We start from the raw sequence: 12,500 nt of genomic DNA on the forward strand, positions 1-12,500 counted from the left end.
TGTACAGCTGAGTTTTGCACTTGCTGCCCTGGAGCTGCAGGCCCAGAGAAGGTGTACTGTGTCCCAGAGAGGGAGTGAGTTGGCCCGGCCAACACCAGCAGTACAACACCGTTAAAAACCTGGGTATTTACAACACCGTTAAAAACCTGGCTATTTACAACTAGTTAAAAAGACTGGTCATACAGCCTTTTAGTTTTTACTCCTAGTTCTGATATATACAGATATTTCAGACCCTAAATGCCACAGCCCCCCCAGTGTTCCCTGTGCGCCCCACTGCCTCCGTTCTGACACTGCCCCCCCCTCTCTGGCAGGTTTAACAGGATCACTCACACCAGGCAGACCATGGACCACGACGGCATCAACACTCTGACGTACAAGGTGGTGAACGTGGAGAAGGACCAGCTGTTCACCAAGATCACGGTGGACGTGGGGAAGCCAGACAGGTAGCCCGGGCCCAAGACCCCCGGCGACATCGCCTCCTCCCGCAGGAGGCCCGGGCCCCAAGACCCCCGGCGACATCGCCTCCTCCCGCAGGAGGCCCGGGCCCAAGATTGCTTTAAAAAAAAAAACTTCAAAAAAAAAACTTTACAAAACAAACAAAAAAAAAAAAAAAGATATATCTTTACACATTTCTTTAAAAAAGAAAAAAAACAAAAAAACAACAATGCCAAACCCTGACCTGCAGAGGCCCTCTGGGATTGCACAGCCGACAGCGCATTGTACTTTTAATGTTGGGTATAATAATGTTGTGAAATATGTATTCCTGTGGGTGAAATGGGCAGCGTGGGCCTCGTACCACGAGGACGCGTTATCAAAATGGATGCGCAAAACATTCGGATAAGCCAGAGGGACTTATCATCATCATCATCATCATTATTATTATTATTTTCCAAATGTGAACGTAATCATTACGGTGTGTGTTCGCACCCTTTGCTGTTGCTGTAAAATGTCCTTTTTAAAAGCCATCAGTCTGAAATAGATCTGTGTTCAAACCGACACTGGGAGCCGGTGCAGTGGGAAACGCCCAGAGCTGCAGCGACCGCTTGCTGTTTGTTCTCTCTGCAGTCGCAGTCACTCACTGTCTGCTGGTGCAGTTAAGTTATGAACGTGGATTGTCCTTTTATTTAAAGAGTCGCAGGAGACTGCCTACACCTTACTGTGTTTGTACACCAGCCACGATGCCTTTTTTTTAAAACTATCTGTTCACCAGCCGGACTTTACAATCTTTTACGCGGTTGAACTATGGAACTATCATCCTCACACGCTGTACAGAACATTTACTGACAACACGGCCCACCCAAAGATATCAAACCTGGTCTTACTCAGGCGCACACCCCTCCCAAAGACCGGTTTGGTCCCTTCTCCAAAACCCCCCTGTCCTGAGCTCAGAGGCCGGTCCCTTCTCCAAAACCCTCCTGTCCTGAGCTCAGAGGCCGGTCCCTTCTCCAAAACCCTCCTGTCCTGAGCTCAGAGGCCCGGTCCCTTCTCCAAAACCCCCCTGTCCTGAGCTCAGATGCCCGGTCCCTTCTCCAAAACCCTCCTGTCCTGAGCTCAGAGGCCGGTCCCTTCTCCAAAACCCTCCTGTCCTGAGCTCAGAGGCCGGTCCCTTCTCCAAAACCCCCCTGTCCTGAGCTCAGAGCCCGGGCCCTTCTCCAAAACCCTCCTGTCCTGAGAGTTACCCTGCCGCAGTAGGGCCAGAAGAGGGACCCGGTCACTGATTGGCCGTTCACCTGCGAGTGAACGATCTGATTGGCGCCCCTGCGCCAGCCCGCTCAGGCGGAAGTGTGACAGAGCGTGTGAGCCTGGATGTGTATTGACATTAAAGTCTGTCTCGCGGTGAGGGGCTTGGTCCCACTGTATTACACTCAGGGGGACTCAAGCTGCTAGGGACTGATGCATGCTGGGATCCCCGATACCCGCCATGACGGACCGAGATTAAGCAGAGCCAAATCAAACTTGTGTATCGTTTTTGGGGATGTTCGTGTACAGCAAGTGACAGGCTTGATAATTCCCAGAAATTTTAAAGTATTTGTGTTATTTTAAATGTCGCCTGTCCTTTGGGTCCACAGTGTATGGAAAAAAAGAGAAACTTGAACTGATTTATATAAATATGAGTAATATAAAACCCTGCATTTTTATTTTTCAATCTGTGTGATATCATGGTGTGTGTAGCACATAATCTGTGTGATCTGGTGTGTGTGTTGAACTGGGTGGTCTGTAGAGGATCTGGTGTGTGTAATATATGGTGTGTGTGTTGAACTGGGTGGTCTGTAGAGGATCTGGTGTGTGTAATATATGGTGTGTGTGTTGAACTGGGTGGTCTGTAGAGGAGACGCTGATGCTCATCGAGGCCGGGTGTCTTTGCACTTGGGAACTGCTGTCCAATGAGAAGCCACCATTGAACAACCAATGAAATGTCACACATTTTGTATCAGGTTTTTGCAAATCAACCAAAAAACATAACCGATAACAGCGGTCATTCTAACATCAGTTAGCTTCTTCGTGGGTTCAAGTCAGTAGACATTTTTAAATTCTCTGTAATTCATTTCTTCACCAATGAGCTCATATCCTCTACTGTAATTTTGGAATTTAACATCTTTTGGGGTGAAAAAGGAATTATTTGTATGAATCATTGAAAGATTTGGTCTGATTTAATAGTCATAATACTGTTTTGTTAAGTCCTATCTATTGGTGCTCCTGGGAAATGTAGGTTTTAGCCATGAGTTCTAATTCTTGGAGGAAACCGAATGTTCATTTGCATGGTCTTTACAGGGAACTGCCAGACCAGCCTCGTACAGATTCCTCATTTCTGTTTCACTGGCATAGGCTGTCAAAGAGGTTCCATTTTTCCCTACAGGGGAAATAAATAAGCAAATATTTGCGCCGCTGTTTATTAACTCCCAAACCGGAGCGTGGACAAGCATGCTTCCTCCTCCAAAACACGTTTGAAACACAAAGAACATTTTGTCACCTGACAATAAGGAACTCTGTCCAGGAATTATCTTCCTGGTTGCCCTCTTATCTTAGCTAAATGTTTACAGAGCTGCTTCTTGTGTTACAAATACAAATATCACAACCTTGTTTTTCCTGAATTCTGCATCCTTGCATGTGTACCAGTCACGCAAACAAACAAGCTGCCCTTTCCCTTAAGACAGACTTCTTTCACACTCCTGGCAGAGACGCTATTTTCTGCTTAAACATTTAACATTTTAGTCATTTGGCAGGGGGTGGGGGGTGGGGGGTGGTGGCAGGTGGCAGGTGGCAGGTGTGTTGCTGTAGCCTGATCCCTGGGCTTGTAGGAGATACCCCTGTGGTCCCACAGCTGTGGGATTCTGCATGGGGCGAATTATTTGAGCTATGCAGGCAATGTTACACAACAGCGTCCGTGACAAACAGAGCCAGGGCCAGGACTGGGGCCTCTGCATTGGAGGGGGTGTGGGGTGGGGGGGGGGGCAAGTTAACCACAGCATTTCACCCACGGGGGAGGGGGGGGAGGCAGTGATCGCAGACCGGGACCAAGGGCAGTTCTGCTGAAACACATGGACGTCATTTTAAGACGCTCCCTAATGTCACACTTGCGACTGATGAGAGCTTATTGAGTGCCAAATCAATGCAGAATGTCTGTTTCCTGGCCCGCACAAAAAGGGCAAACTGCACACACCACTTTAACAGACTCAAAAACAATATAATTCCGTCTCATAAATTATCCTATACATTTCAATATAATTTATGTTTCAAGCAGCAAGTGTCACGCGTTGATATATTACATTCATGGCGTTTGGCAGACGCTCTTATCCAGAGCGACGTACAGTTGATTAGACTAAGCAGGAGACAATCCTCCCCCGGAGCAATGCAGGGTTAAGGGCCTTGCTCAAGGGCCCAACGGCTGTGCGGATCTTATTGTGGCTACACCGGGATTAGAACCACCGACCTTGTGTGTCCCAGACATTTACCTTAACCACTACGCTACAGGCCGCCCCTGTTGATACCAGCAGTATAAATACTTAAAAGCTCAAAATAGTACAGCCTTTTGTTTTCACCATAAATAAATAAAGAACGACAACATTAAATGTCCATTCAAGGGAAAATCTTGGTCAAGGGAGCCTTGTAAAAGGGTTTTAAATATTTCTGTGTGTGGAGTGGTTCTGCCGGTCTTCCAGGTGGCAGCAGGGTAATGTTGTTCCTCGCTGAAAGCCGTGAAATCGAAGCCAATTCCTCTCAGAGTTGGAGCTATTTTCTTTGGCACGGTTCTGCAGCCCCAATAACGATAAACCCAGGTGCCCTGAGTGCACACAGCGACCAGGAACACAACCTCGGAACCGGCCAGCCTCTCCTACAAACTGGGAATGGAGTCTGCGTACAACGTCCACACTTACATCCAAGTATCAAATTTAAGTTTGATGTAACTTTTGTTCCAGTGTAAGTTTAAGCAGTGTTACATACAACGGCGTGATTATCATATCTCAAGATGGAAGCATTCGGTTTCTTAAGAACACTGACTTAGTCACACATTGACTTTCTTGTCAGGTTTTACAGTTGCTTATGAAATGACGGAGAGCAGCAGTGTTGTATAATGTCTAGGTAAAAATGCAAGGTTCTGCGTTTGATTAGCAGTTGTACTTTGAGCACTAGCCGTAGCCCAACTGGGTCTTTATTACTCTGCCCGCTAAATGACTGAAACGTACGTTAAATCCTCTGTAACTGTCGTGCTTTGCTGGGTAACAGCACTGATTTAACACAGATATGACCTCCAGTGCAGTACAAAGTTTTTGCAACATTATCTAGTTGCGATTGCGCAACCCTCGTAATATGTCCCAACCATGTCAGAAGTCAACTTTGGTGATTTCCCGCCTTGCTCAAAATGTGCACTACTGCCAATTACTCTTTCATTAACCCTTTCTCAAAAGTGTCAAGTGTAACTACCATAAAATCCCAAGATTTTACACATTTTCAACCAATCAAAATGATGTTTTGAGCCCCGATGAAAACCCTACTAAATGTAAAATTCTCTCAGCCAAAGCCGAAGCCCCTAGGAATTTGGGTGGAGCTACTTTATATTGTGGTTGAGAGTGAAAGGATTAATGGGCGGAATGCTACCTGCTAATTACATTACATTACATTAATGGCATTTGGCAGACGCTCTTATCCAGAGCGACGTACAACAAAGTGCATACCCATAACCAGGGATAAGTTCGCTGAAAGACCCTAGAGGGAAGTACAATTTCAATTGCTACCTGTACAACAAAGATAAGGACCAGGGTTTTTTTAAACAAACAAATAAACAAACAAACAACAAAGCAAAAGTGACCAAACTTAACTATCCAAACACTGCTTACCTAGCCAACTAAAAATACCGATACACAAAGCAAGTCACAAAGACAACAATTAAGGTTCACAGGGAGGTAGGGAGGGACGGGGAGAGGTGCTGTTTGTGTTTTGTTCTCGTTTTTTGTTTTATTTGGCATCATGTTGAATGAGGAATGTCCAATTCATGAGCTGCGTACACGCTCATGAAGGCCAGCCGCCACATAATACAGGATGGTCTGGCCCAACTTGGTTCGCTGGCCTAACTGGCACACACAGCCATATAACCTTCATCCTGAAATCGACAGTCGCCAGAAACCCCTCCCAGTCGCCACGAGCCTCTCTGTCTTCCGCCTGCCGGGTTCTCTGAGCTCATCTGGAGCCCCGAGGCTGTGTGCCTCCACGACTCAGTGACAGGCCTCCCCTCCAAGCCTGCAGCGAACCTGCCAGCCCTGACCCAGCACACACAACCCTGACCCAGCACACACCAACCCTGACCCAGCACACACAACCCTGACCCAGCACACACACCCTGACCCAGCACACACAACCCTGACCCAGCACACACAACCCCGACCCAGCACACACAACCCCGACCCAGCACAGACAACCCCGACCCAGCACACACCAACCCTGACCCAGCACACACAACCCTGACCCAGCACACACCAACCCTGACCCAGCACACACAACCCCGACCCAGCACACACAACCCCGACCCAGCACACACAACCCCGACCCAGCACACACAACCCCGACCCAGCACACACAACCCCGACCCAGCACACACAACCCCGACCCAGCACACACAACCCCGACCCAGCACACACAACCCTGACCCAGCACACACAACCCTGACCCAGCACACACAACCCCGACCCAGCACACACAACCCCGACCCAGCACACACAACCCTGACCCAGCACACACAACCCTGACCCAGCACACACAACCCTGACCCAGCACACACCAACCAACAGGAGACAGCTGGTATTGTTCAAGAATTTTCATGAGTCATTTGAGAGAGAGAGAGAGGGAGAGGGAGGGAGAGGGAGAGAGAGAGAGAGAGAGAGAGGGAGAGAGAGAACAGGAAATGTTCCAGTGATTCAGGCAGCAGCGCTGGAGCCTCAGGAGGGGGCCTCAGCCCCCCCCCCTTTGGCTGAGTCAGCAGTGCAGAAGGACCCTCCCACGTGGCCCCGGGCGCTCCAGCGGCAGAGCAACACAGGTGTGAGGTTTCAGAGCTCACCTGTCAGAGAACACACCCTGACACCACAGGCGGCCTTAATTATGTTTCAGAGGAGGGAGAACGCATGCCAAAGAGAGAAAAGCCACACAACGCAAGAGCGGAACTCCACCCATTACAGCGGAACTTCAGCCAGAGAAAACATAGTTTGGTGCATTCAGTGTTACTCGTAGAATAATTATTTGACCTGAATTTGACACAAATTAAGAGCTTCTGAACAGACAACGCCACTGGAACAGAAGTCCCCATCATTTCACTGAACTGAGGAACCACAGACAAAGCTGGCTGCTATGTGTATTATTTTGTATTAACAGTTGTTTCACCTGAACTGCTTCCATAGAATACTCAGCTGCATGAATGTATTATGTTTTTGTTAATTTAATTAATTTTTATGCGTGTAAGTCACTCTAAATAAAGGTTGTTTAATGGTTAAATGGTAATATGATACTGAAACACACAAACATTTAAAGTTGGTAAACACCTCTCTTTATAAACGGAACAATGTAATCTGCACCATAAGGAAAGCGGTCATAAAACAAGAAGCTAACAACCACCCACTAGGGGCAACTGAAAATCCAGTCTGAAAAATTTGCATACAGTCAGCCAAACAATCTCTTCTCTACCAGATCCTATAAAGATTTGAAAGCTTTAACCGTGGAAGTAAGGAATAGCACTAGCGTAACATTTTCTTGCACTTATTTTTAGAACTAAAATAAAGTTTTTAAAAATGATAGTAAACTAATCCTGCTGCTTTAGACTGTCAGTCGTTACGTTCTGTTGCATAATGTTCTTTTCGCCAACCTCAAGCTTTCTTTCTTTTTTAATTATGTGCCTTTCTGTCCAGCAGCCAGGCGACCACAGAGGATAATTCGCCGTTAACTCTGCCACTCTTAATAATTCATTCAACGGTTGTCATGTTTACATGACAGGCACTGGCGCAGATATATTGCATCTACGTGTGATAAACCGCTCTGGGCTGTGGGCAGAAAGCCATGGGCTATTTTTGGCGCCCATCTAACCCATACGCGCAATGATACAAATTGATTATTGCCTGTGAAAAATAAATAAAACAGACGTTTCTATTAAAAACTGAATGTAATATGCACAGATTCGAGTGGTGCCTCAAAAAGTATTTTGACGTTGTTGGAGTCAAAACTCCCACGTAAGCAGGTTTTTGAACCGTAGTTTCGCTCGGCTTCGGTGTGTCAGTACTAAACGGTTGCAAGATGCTGACACACTGAACCTGTCTCGCGCTGTAATTTCCCGCCTCTCCCGTTGCCATGGTGGATGTGCGTTTTGGTCCTCTCCCAAAACGGCGGTCAGAATGACATTTCCCAGAGCCCTGCGTCTGGGAAAACTAAATCTCTGAGATTAGTGTACCAGTCGCAGACAGCAAGTTTGTTCGTCTGCGGAGCCTAGTCCTCACAGCTCAACCTCTTTAAAAAACGAACGACAAAACGCAAACCTCGTTCAGTAAGAGGCCCCAAAGGGAGAATATATATATATATAATTTGATTATATGAATTATATATATATTTGTATGTATATATACACACTCTTTTATATATAAAATTTAATTCAATATATATAATTTAATCTATACGTTGATAACGTCCAGTCACATCTAGGATACTGATGTATTAAAAAGCACCATACACAGCAAAGGAAGTAAAAATGTCGGTTTAAGGAATCTGCAATATTAGAACTTATCAACAGATGGCAGCGAATACCAAAATATGTAAATAAAAAAGACGGTTTAGTTCTCACCACCAGATAAACATGCGGTTTACCTTCTGATGCTGAAACATCAATTCTTTATCGCATAATTTATCAGATATCACTCTTGAATTCCATCTATATCTATGAAGTCCCCAATACGCCATTGAACCCAATTAAAATCCGCCTATTTAACATTGTGATGTTGGTCTTAACTCTCTTGGCTTTTTTTCTTTTTTTGGTACTGTGTGTTATGAATGCGGCTTGCTTATGGGTTATTGTGTCTTCTTTACTGAATCACTGTTCCCATAGGAAACGAAAGAAGCAGTAAAAAGGCTTGGACGAGGAACCATTTTTGTACAGCCTCAGTATACCCGGGACAAATTATAGGAGCGCACAGTTTCTGGAAACTGCAAAGGTCACACCGATGTGGGATCAGCCTTTAGCGCAGCGCTACTCCTGCGGGCCGCTGTGTGTGTGCGCAGGCATCTGCTTAAACTACATTCTGTGAAACTAAAACACGGTGTCAAGAACTGCTATTAAAATACAGGATCTCCAGATGGCAGTTTCTACCCACTGAGAGTGCAGTTAAGTGCTAACATTCACAGAATACAGAATAATAAATAATACAAATAAATCTAACTTTACATTTGCACATGGATTTCTGCAAAATGCTGTATTTGCTTGGGAGTGATTTAGAAATGACTGTACAAGTTGAAATTTCGTTCAGGAAGTCATTTATTTATACAAATATTCACACATGCAACCCATGCCGAGCTGCCAAGAGTAAACAAAGAAAACTGAAGAGATAACCTCCTATCTCACAGAAACAACAGCTGTGGCCATGAGATACTGCATACTTAACATTAAATATTTTCTCAAAACCAGTATTTTTCTCCTCTAGTCCTTGAGGGTTCAGCATACCTTTCATTAAAAACACGAGTCCCTTCCCCCGATAAATAATAACAGCATGTTCCATTTGGCTGTTCTGAAAGTGCACCACTTCCCCAGTCTGGCTCAATCAGGCGGAAGAGGGACTTTATGGGGGAGACGCATTAATGGCGGCGTCCGGGCCAGACCACTTTTCACACTGCGATTAAACCATAAAATGTCGTCAGAGGGTGGAAGGGTCTAGATATTAAAACAGCGTTGTTGAAACGCTGTTGAAACGTTTGGCATGCGTTAGCGGGGAGCTCCGGGGGACGCTCGGCCACGGCCATCTCCACTCCAGACATCTTCCAGCTCGAACCCGCTCCGGATCAGCTCCTCTCCGTCTGGCGCAGTGGCGGGCTGGGGCCTGCGGGGGGCGCTGTGGGCAGTCAGGGGGCGCTGTGGCCCACCCTGCGGAACAGGGCCTGGCGCTGCTGCGGCGTCATGTTCTCGCAGCTCTCCAGCAGGCTGGCCAGGACCAGCATGTGCTGCGTGCTCTGGGCCTTCAGCCACACCCTCCCGTTCAGCCCCACCACCATCTCGCAGGGGAACACCGCCTCCAGCTCCTTTACCAGGGCGCTCTGCGGGGCCAGCAGCCTGCAGGGGGCGCCATTCAGCGCAGGCACACAGACGTAAGAGCAGGGTAAAACCCGGAACAGCGCTTTTTACTTCAGTCCCGTGTTCCAGTTTTATGAGGGCTGCAGGTTTTACTCAGTGCGGTCATCCAGGGAGGGCAGTAATCCTGCTCTGTGAAATGCCCACCAGGAGCACAAATGGATAACTGCACAGAGTAAAAACCCGGAAGCCTCCCTAATCTGGAACGTAGACCGAAGTAAAAAAGAGCTGTGCTGGGGTTTACTCTGCGCAGTTGTCCAGCTAACGCAGTAATCCCGTTTCTTGATGCAGCCCCCAGGCATTCAGCCAATCCAGACCGGCCGTTTACCCGTAGGCCGAGCACCCAGCGCCTCTGCACTGGGAACACCACCGAGCCCAGGCCGTCTATCCATGCCAGGGCTCGGCTAATTGAAGTTGTGTTCATGGACTGAAAATGCCTAGCTGCTCAATGAGGATTTTTCAATCCATAAATTGAATATGGAACTGACCCTCAAAACTGGCAGATGCTGCCTAAAGGTAATCTGGGAGTCCTAACCTAGCTATTATTATTTTTTGTTTTTAAACACACTTCTGCAAGGGAGCTGGAATGAGCCTATTTCACTCTATTCCTTAGTCCTACTACTACTTTTGCAAGTTTACACAAAAACTTTTGTTGGTTGTGAAACAGGTGATTTGAAATAACCTGAGGTCTTATGGATTTTTACTTAACCTTTATTTTACCAGAAACCATGCCATCCCACACCCATGACATAAAAATAGATAGAAATGCATAGAGGAAATAAGTGATGCAGCCAATTGTGTACCTGTGGCACAGGTAAACACACATACCTGCGGAACAGGTAAACACACATACATGCAGCACAGGTAAACACACGTACCTGCGGCACAGGTAAACACACGTACCTGCGGCACAGGTACACACGTACCTGCGGCACAGGTAAACATGTACCTGCGGAACAGATAAACACACGTACCTGCGGAACAGATAAACACACGTACCTGCAGCACAGGTAAACACGTACCTGCGAAACAGGTAAACGCATGTAAACACACGTACCTGCGCACCAGTCCCAGGGACACCTTGATGAGCAGCCCCCCGGCTCCGAACACGCCCATGCCGTTCGCTCGGCCGCAGCTGTCCATGCACACCAGCTCGGGCTCCATGTCCTTATTGGCGATGACGAACTGGCCGTACACCAGGTCCCCCACCTGCAGGATGAGCACACCTGTTACCTGAGCAACAACAACTCCTGCCTGCAGCACGAGCACACCTGCGTTACCTGAGCAACAACACGACCAAATCGTAAAAACAATCGCCATGCGTTTATGAAATTACACAGAACCGACACCATGACTCACCTGAACGTTGGGCCGGTTCCGTTTGGTGGCCCCCTCGAATGCCAGGTAAGACAACGAAGCCAGCTCGCTCCCTCCGACGTCCACCTTGAAGACATCTCCGGACTTGGCGGTGACAATGCCGATTACACTCTCCCCTTTGGCCGGCACATACTGAGGTTAACAGAGGGAGGAACCGGTTTATAATGTACTAACACTTCCTGTGGTTAAAAGGACCTCTTCGTCACACCAGCAAGCCCGTCTCCCCGTCCTGTTCTCCCAGAAACAGAGATGACAACCACTGCCCCGGCAATAAGTGTCCCCTGGCACGCAGCGCAACAGGGGCTTTGATGTGTGGTAATGAGCTTAGTGTCAAATAAGTGCGGCTAGCTAACAAAACACAATGCGGCTTTAAATGAATCTCCTCGATTGGCCAACACGTACTGGAATGCACCACTGATGCTCGAGGTAAAAAGTATCATAATAGAATACAATAAATGTTCAAAATTGTGCAACCAGTTAGGCTACGTATCACTAGCTAGCTCGCTACTTGCTACGCAATGCTCCCAAATTGATTTACCACGTGGTAATGACCAACACATGCACGTATGTTAACACACATACGTTTTACAATTAAACCACGTAATAGCTAACTTACTCATTGACCCACAGTTTAGTTTTACCTTCTCCATGGGAAGCACTACTAATTACTATCGCTAGTAACGAATTATCTGCTATCCAGCCTCCTCACCCGTTTTTGCTGAGAGTCAATCCAGTACATGTTTGGATGTTTGTGGTGCAAAATGCCGCTTTTGCACACAAGAATTTCGTCTCCATTTCGTCGCAGTCCAGGTCCACATATTACTTTTTCTGATTTATTTTCAAATGAAAAGATATCTCCTGGTAGCAAAACCTCCCCAACTTTTTCTTTCAAACAGTCCGCCATTGCCTAACGTGGCCCCGTTTCTTGCGCGAAGTTACTCCGGGGGGGGGGAAGGAAAATAATGAAACACACAGCGTTCAAATCTATCGACCGACGCTTCCTGTCTCACACCGCCATCTTGTGGTGACAAGTACTGGGAGACAATTTGAGGAATATGTAATTTGTCACTGAACATTTAATGCATTGATTGCCGTTTATTTGTGGGACAGAAATAATTAAAGCCAGATATCCACAGATTATATGATAACATGACATTGTCGCTATCGCGTTTTCATTAGCACATACTAGGCTATTCATCATTCCCTGCGTAGCAAAAAAAAAAGTCTAAAAGCATCATCTTGGTTGGAGTGGGCAAAGCTACAGGACACATTTTGCTTTAATAGATCAAGGTGAAGAACCTTAATTGACCCCATG

At 46.8% G+C, this 12,500-nt stretch overlaps 3 protein-coding genes across 4 annotated transcripts in view; 2 read left to right on the forward strand and 1 right to left on the reverse strand.

Annotated features, from left to right (window-relative positions):
• The window catches only part of LOC133130289 (beta-1,4-galactosyltransferase 1-like), a 20,229-nt gene extending 19,093 nt beyond the window's left edge, over window positions 1-1,136 (forward strand). Inside the window, exons 6-7 of one of the 2 annotated variants that reach the window (XM_061244764.1) lie at window positions 312-476; window positions 523-1,136. In XM_061244764.1, coding sequence (XP_061100748.1) covers window positions 312-447 — 136 coding nt within the window. In that variant the 3' untranslated portion in view covers window positions 448-476; window positions 523-1,136. Of the gene's footprint in view, window positions 1-311 lie in introns of both variants that reach the window. The other variant, XM_061244763.1, reaches the window with a different exon arrangement.
• A 7,847-nt stretch (window positions 1,137-8,983) lies between these two features.
• LOC133130294 (exosome complex component RRP40-like) lies at window positions 8,984-12,123 on the reverse strand. Its single transcript, XM_061244771.1, has 4 exons — window positions 11,895-12,123; window positions 11,168-11,317; window positions 10,866-11,017; window positions 8,984-9,790 (listed from the first exon to the last, which is right to left on the reverse strand). The coding sequence occupies exons 1-4, from the start codon at window positions 12,087-12,089 to the stop codon at window positions 9,583-9,585; spliced, it is 705 nt and encodes a 234-aa protein (XP_061100755.1). The 5' UTR covers window positions 12,090-12,123; the 3' UTR covers window positions 8,984-9,582.
• The window catches only part of LOC133130292 (protein NipSnap homolog 3A-like), a 12,632-nt gene continuing 11,576 nt past the window's right edge, over window positions 11,445-12,500 (forward strand). The window contains exon 1 of the mRNA XM_061244769.1: window positions 11,445-11,611. Coding sequence (XP_061100753.1) covers window positions 11,603-11,611 — 9 coding nt within the window. The 5' untranslated portion in view covers window positions 11,445-11,602. The remainder of the gene's footprint in view (window positions 11,612-12,500) is intronic.

The sequence above is a fragment of the Conger conger genome, chromosome 6 (assembly GCF_963514075.1).
Source record: "Conger conger chromosome 6, fConCon1.1, whole genome shotgun sequence".
Lineage (NCBI taxonomy): Eukaryota > Metazoa > Chordata > Actinopteri > Anguilliformes > Congridae > Conger > Conger conger.

Coding starts and splice junctions, on each gene's coding strand:
- LOC133130294 (XM_061244771.1), bottom strand. CDS start 12,089: ATGGCGGACTGTTTGAAAGAAAAAGTTGGGGAGGTTTTGCTACCAGGA. Junction 11,018..11,167: donor GGAACCGGCCCAACGTTCAG/GTGAGTCATGGT, acceptor CTCATCCTGCAG/GTGGGGGACCTGGTGTACGG. Junction 9,791..10,865: donor TCCCTGGGACTGGTGCGCAG/GTACGTGTGTTT, acceptor CGCCCCCTGCAG/GCTGCTGGCCCCGCAGAGCG.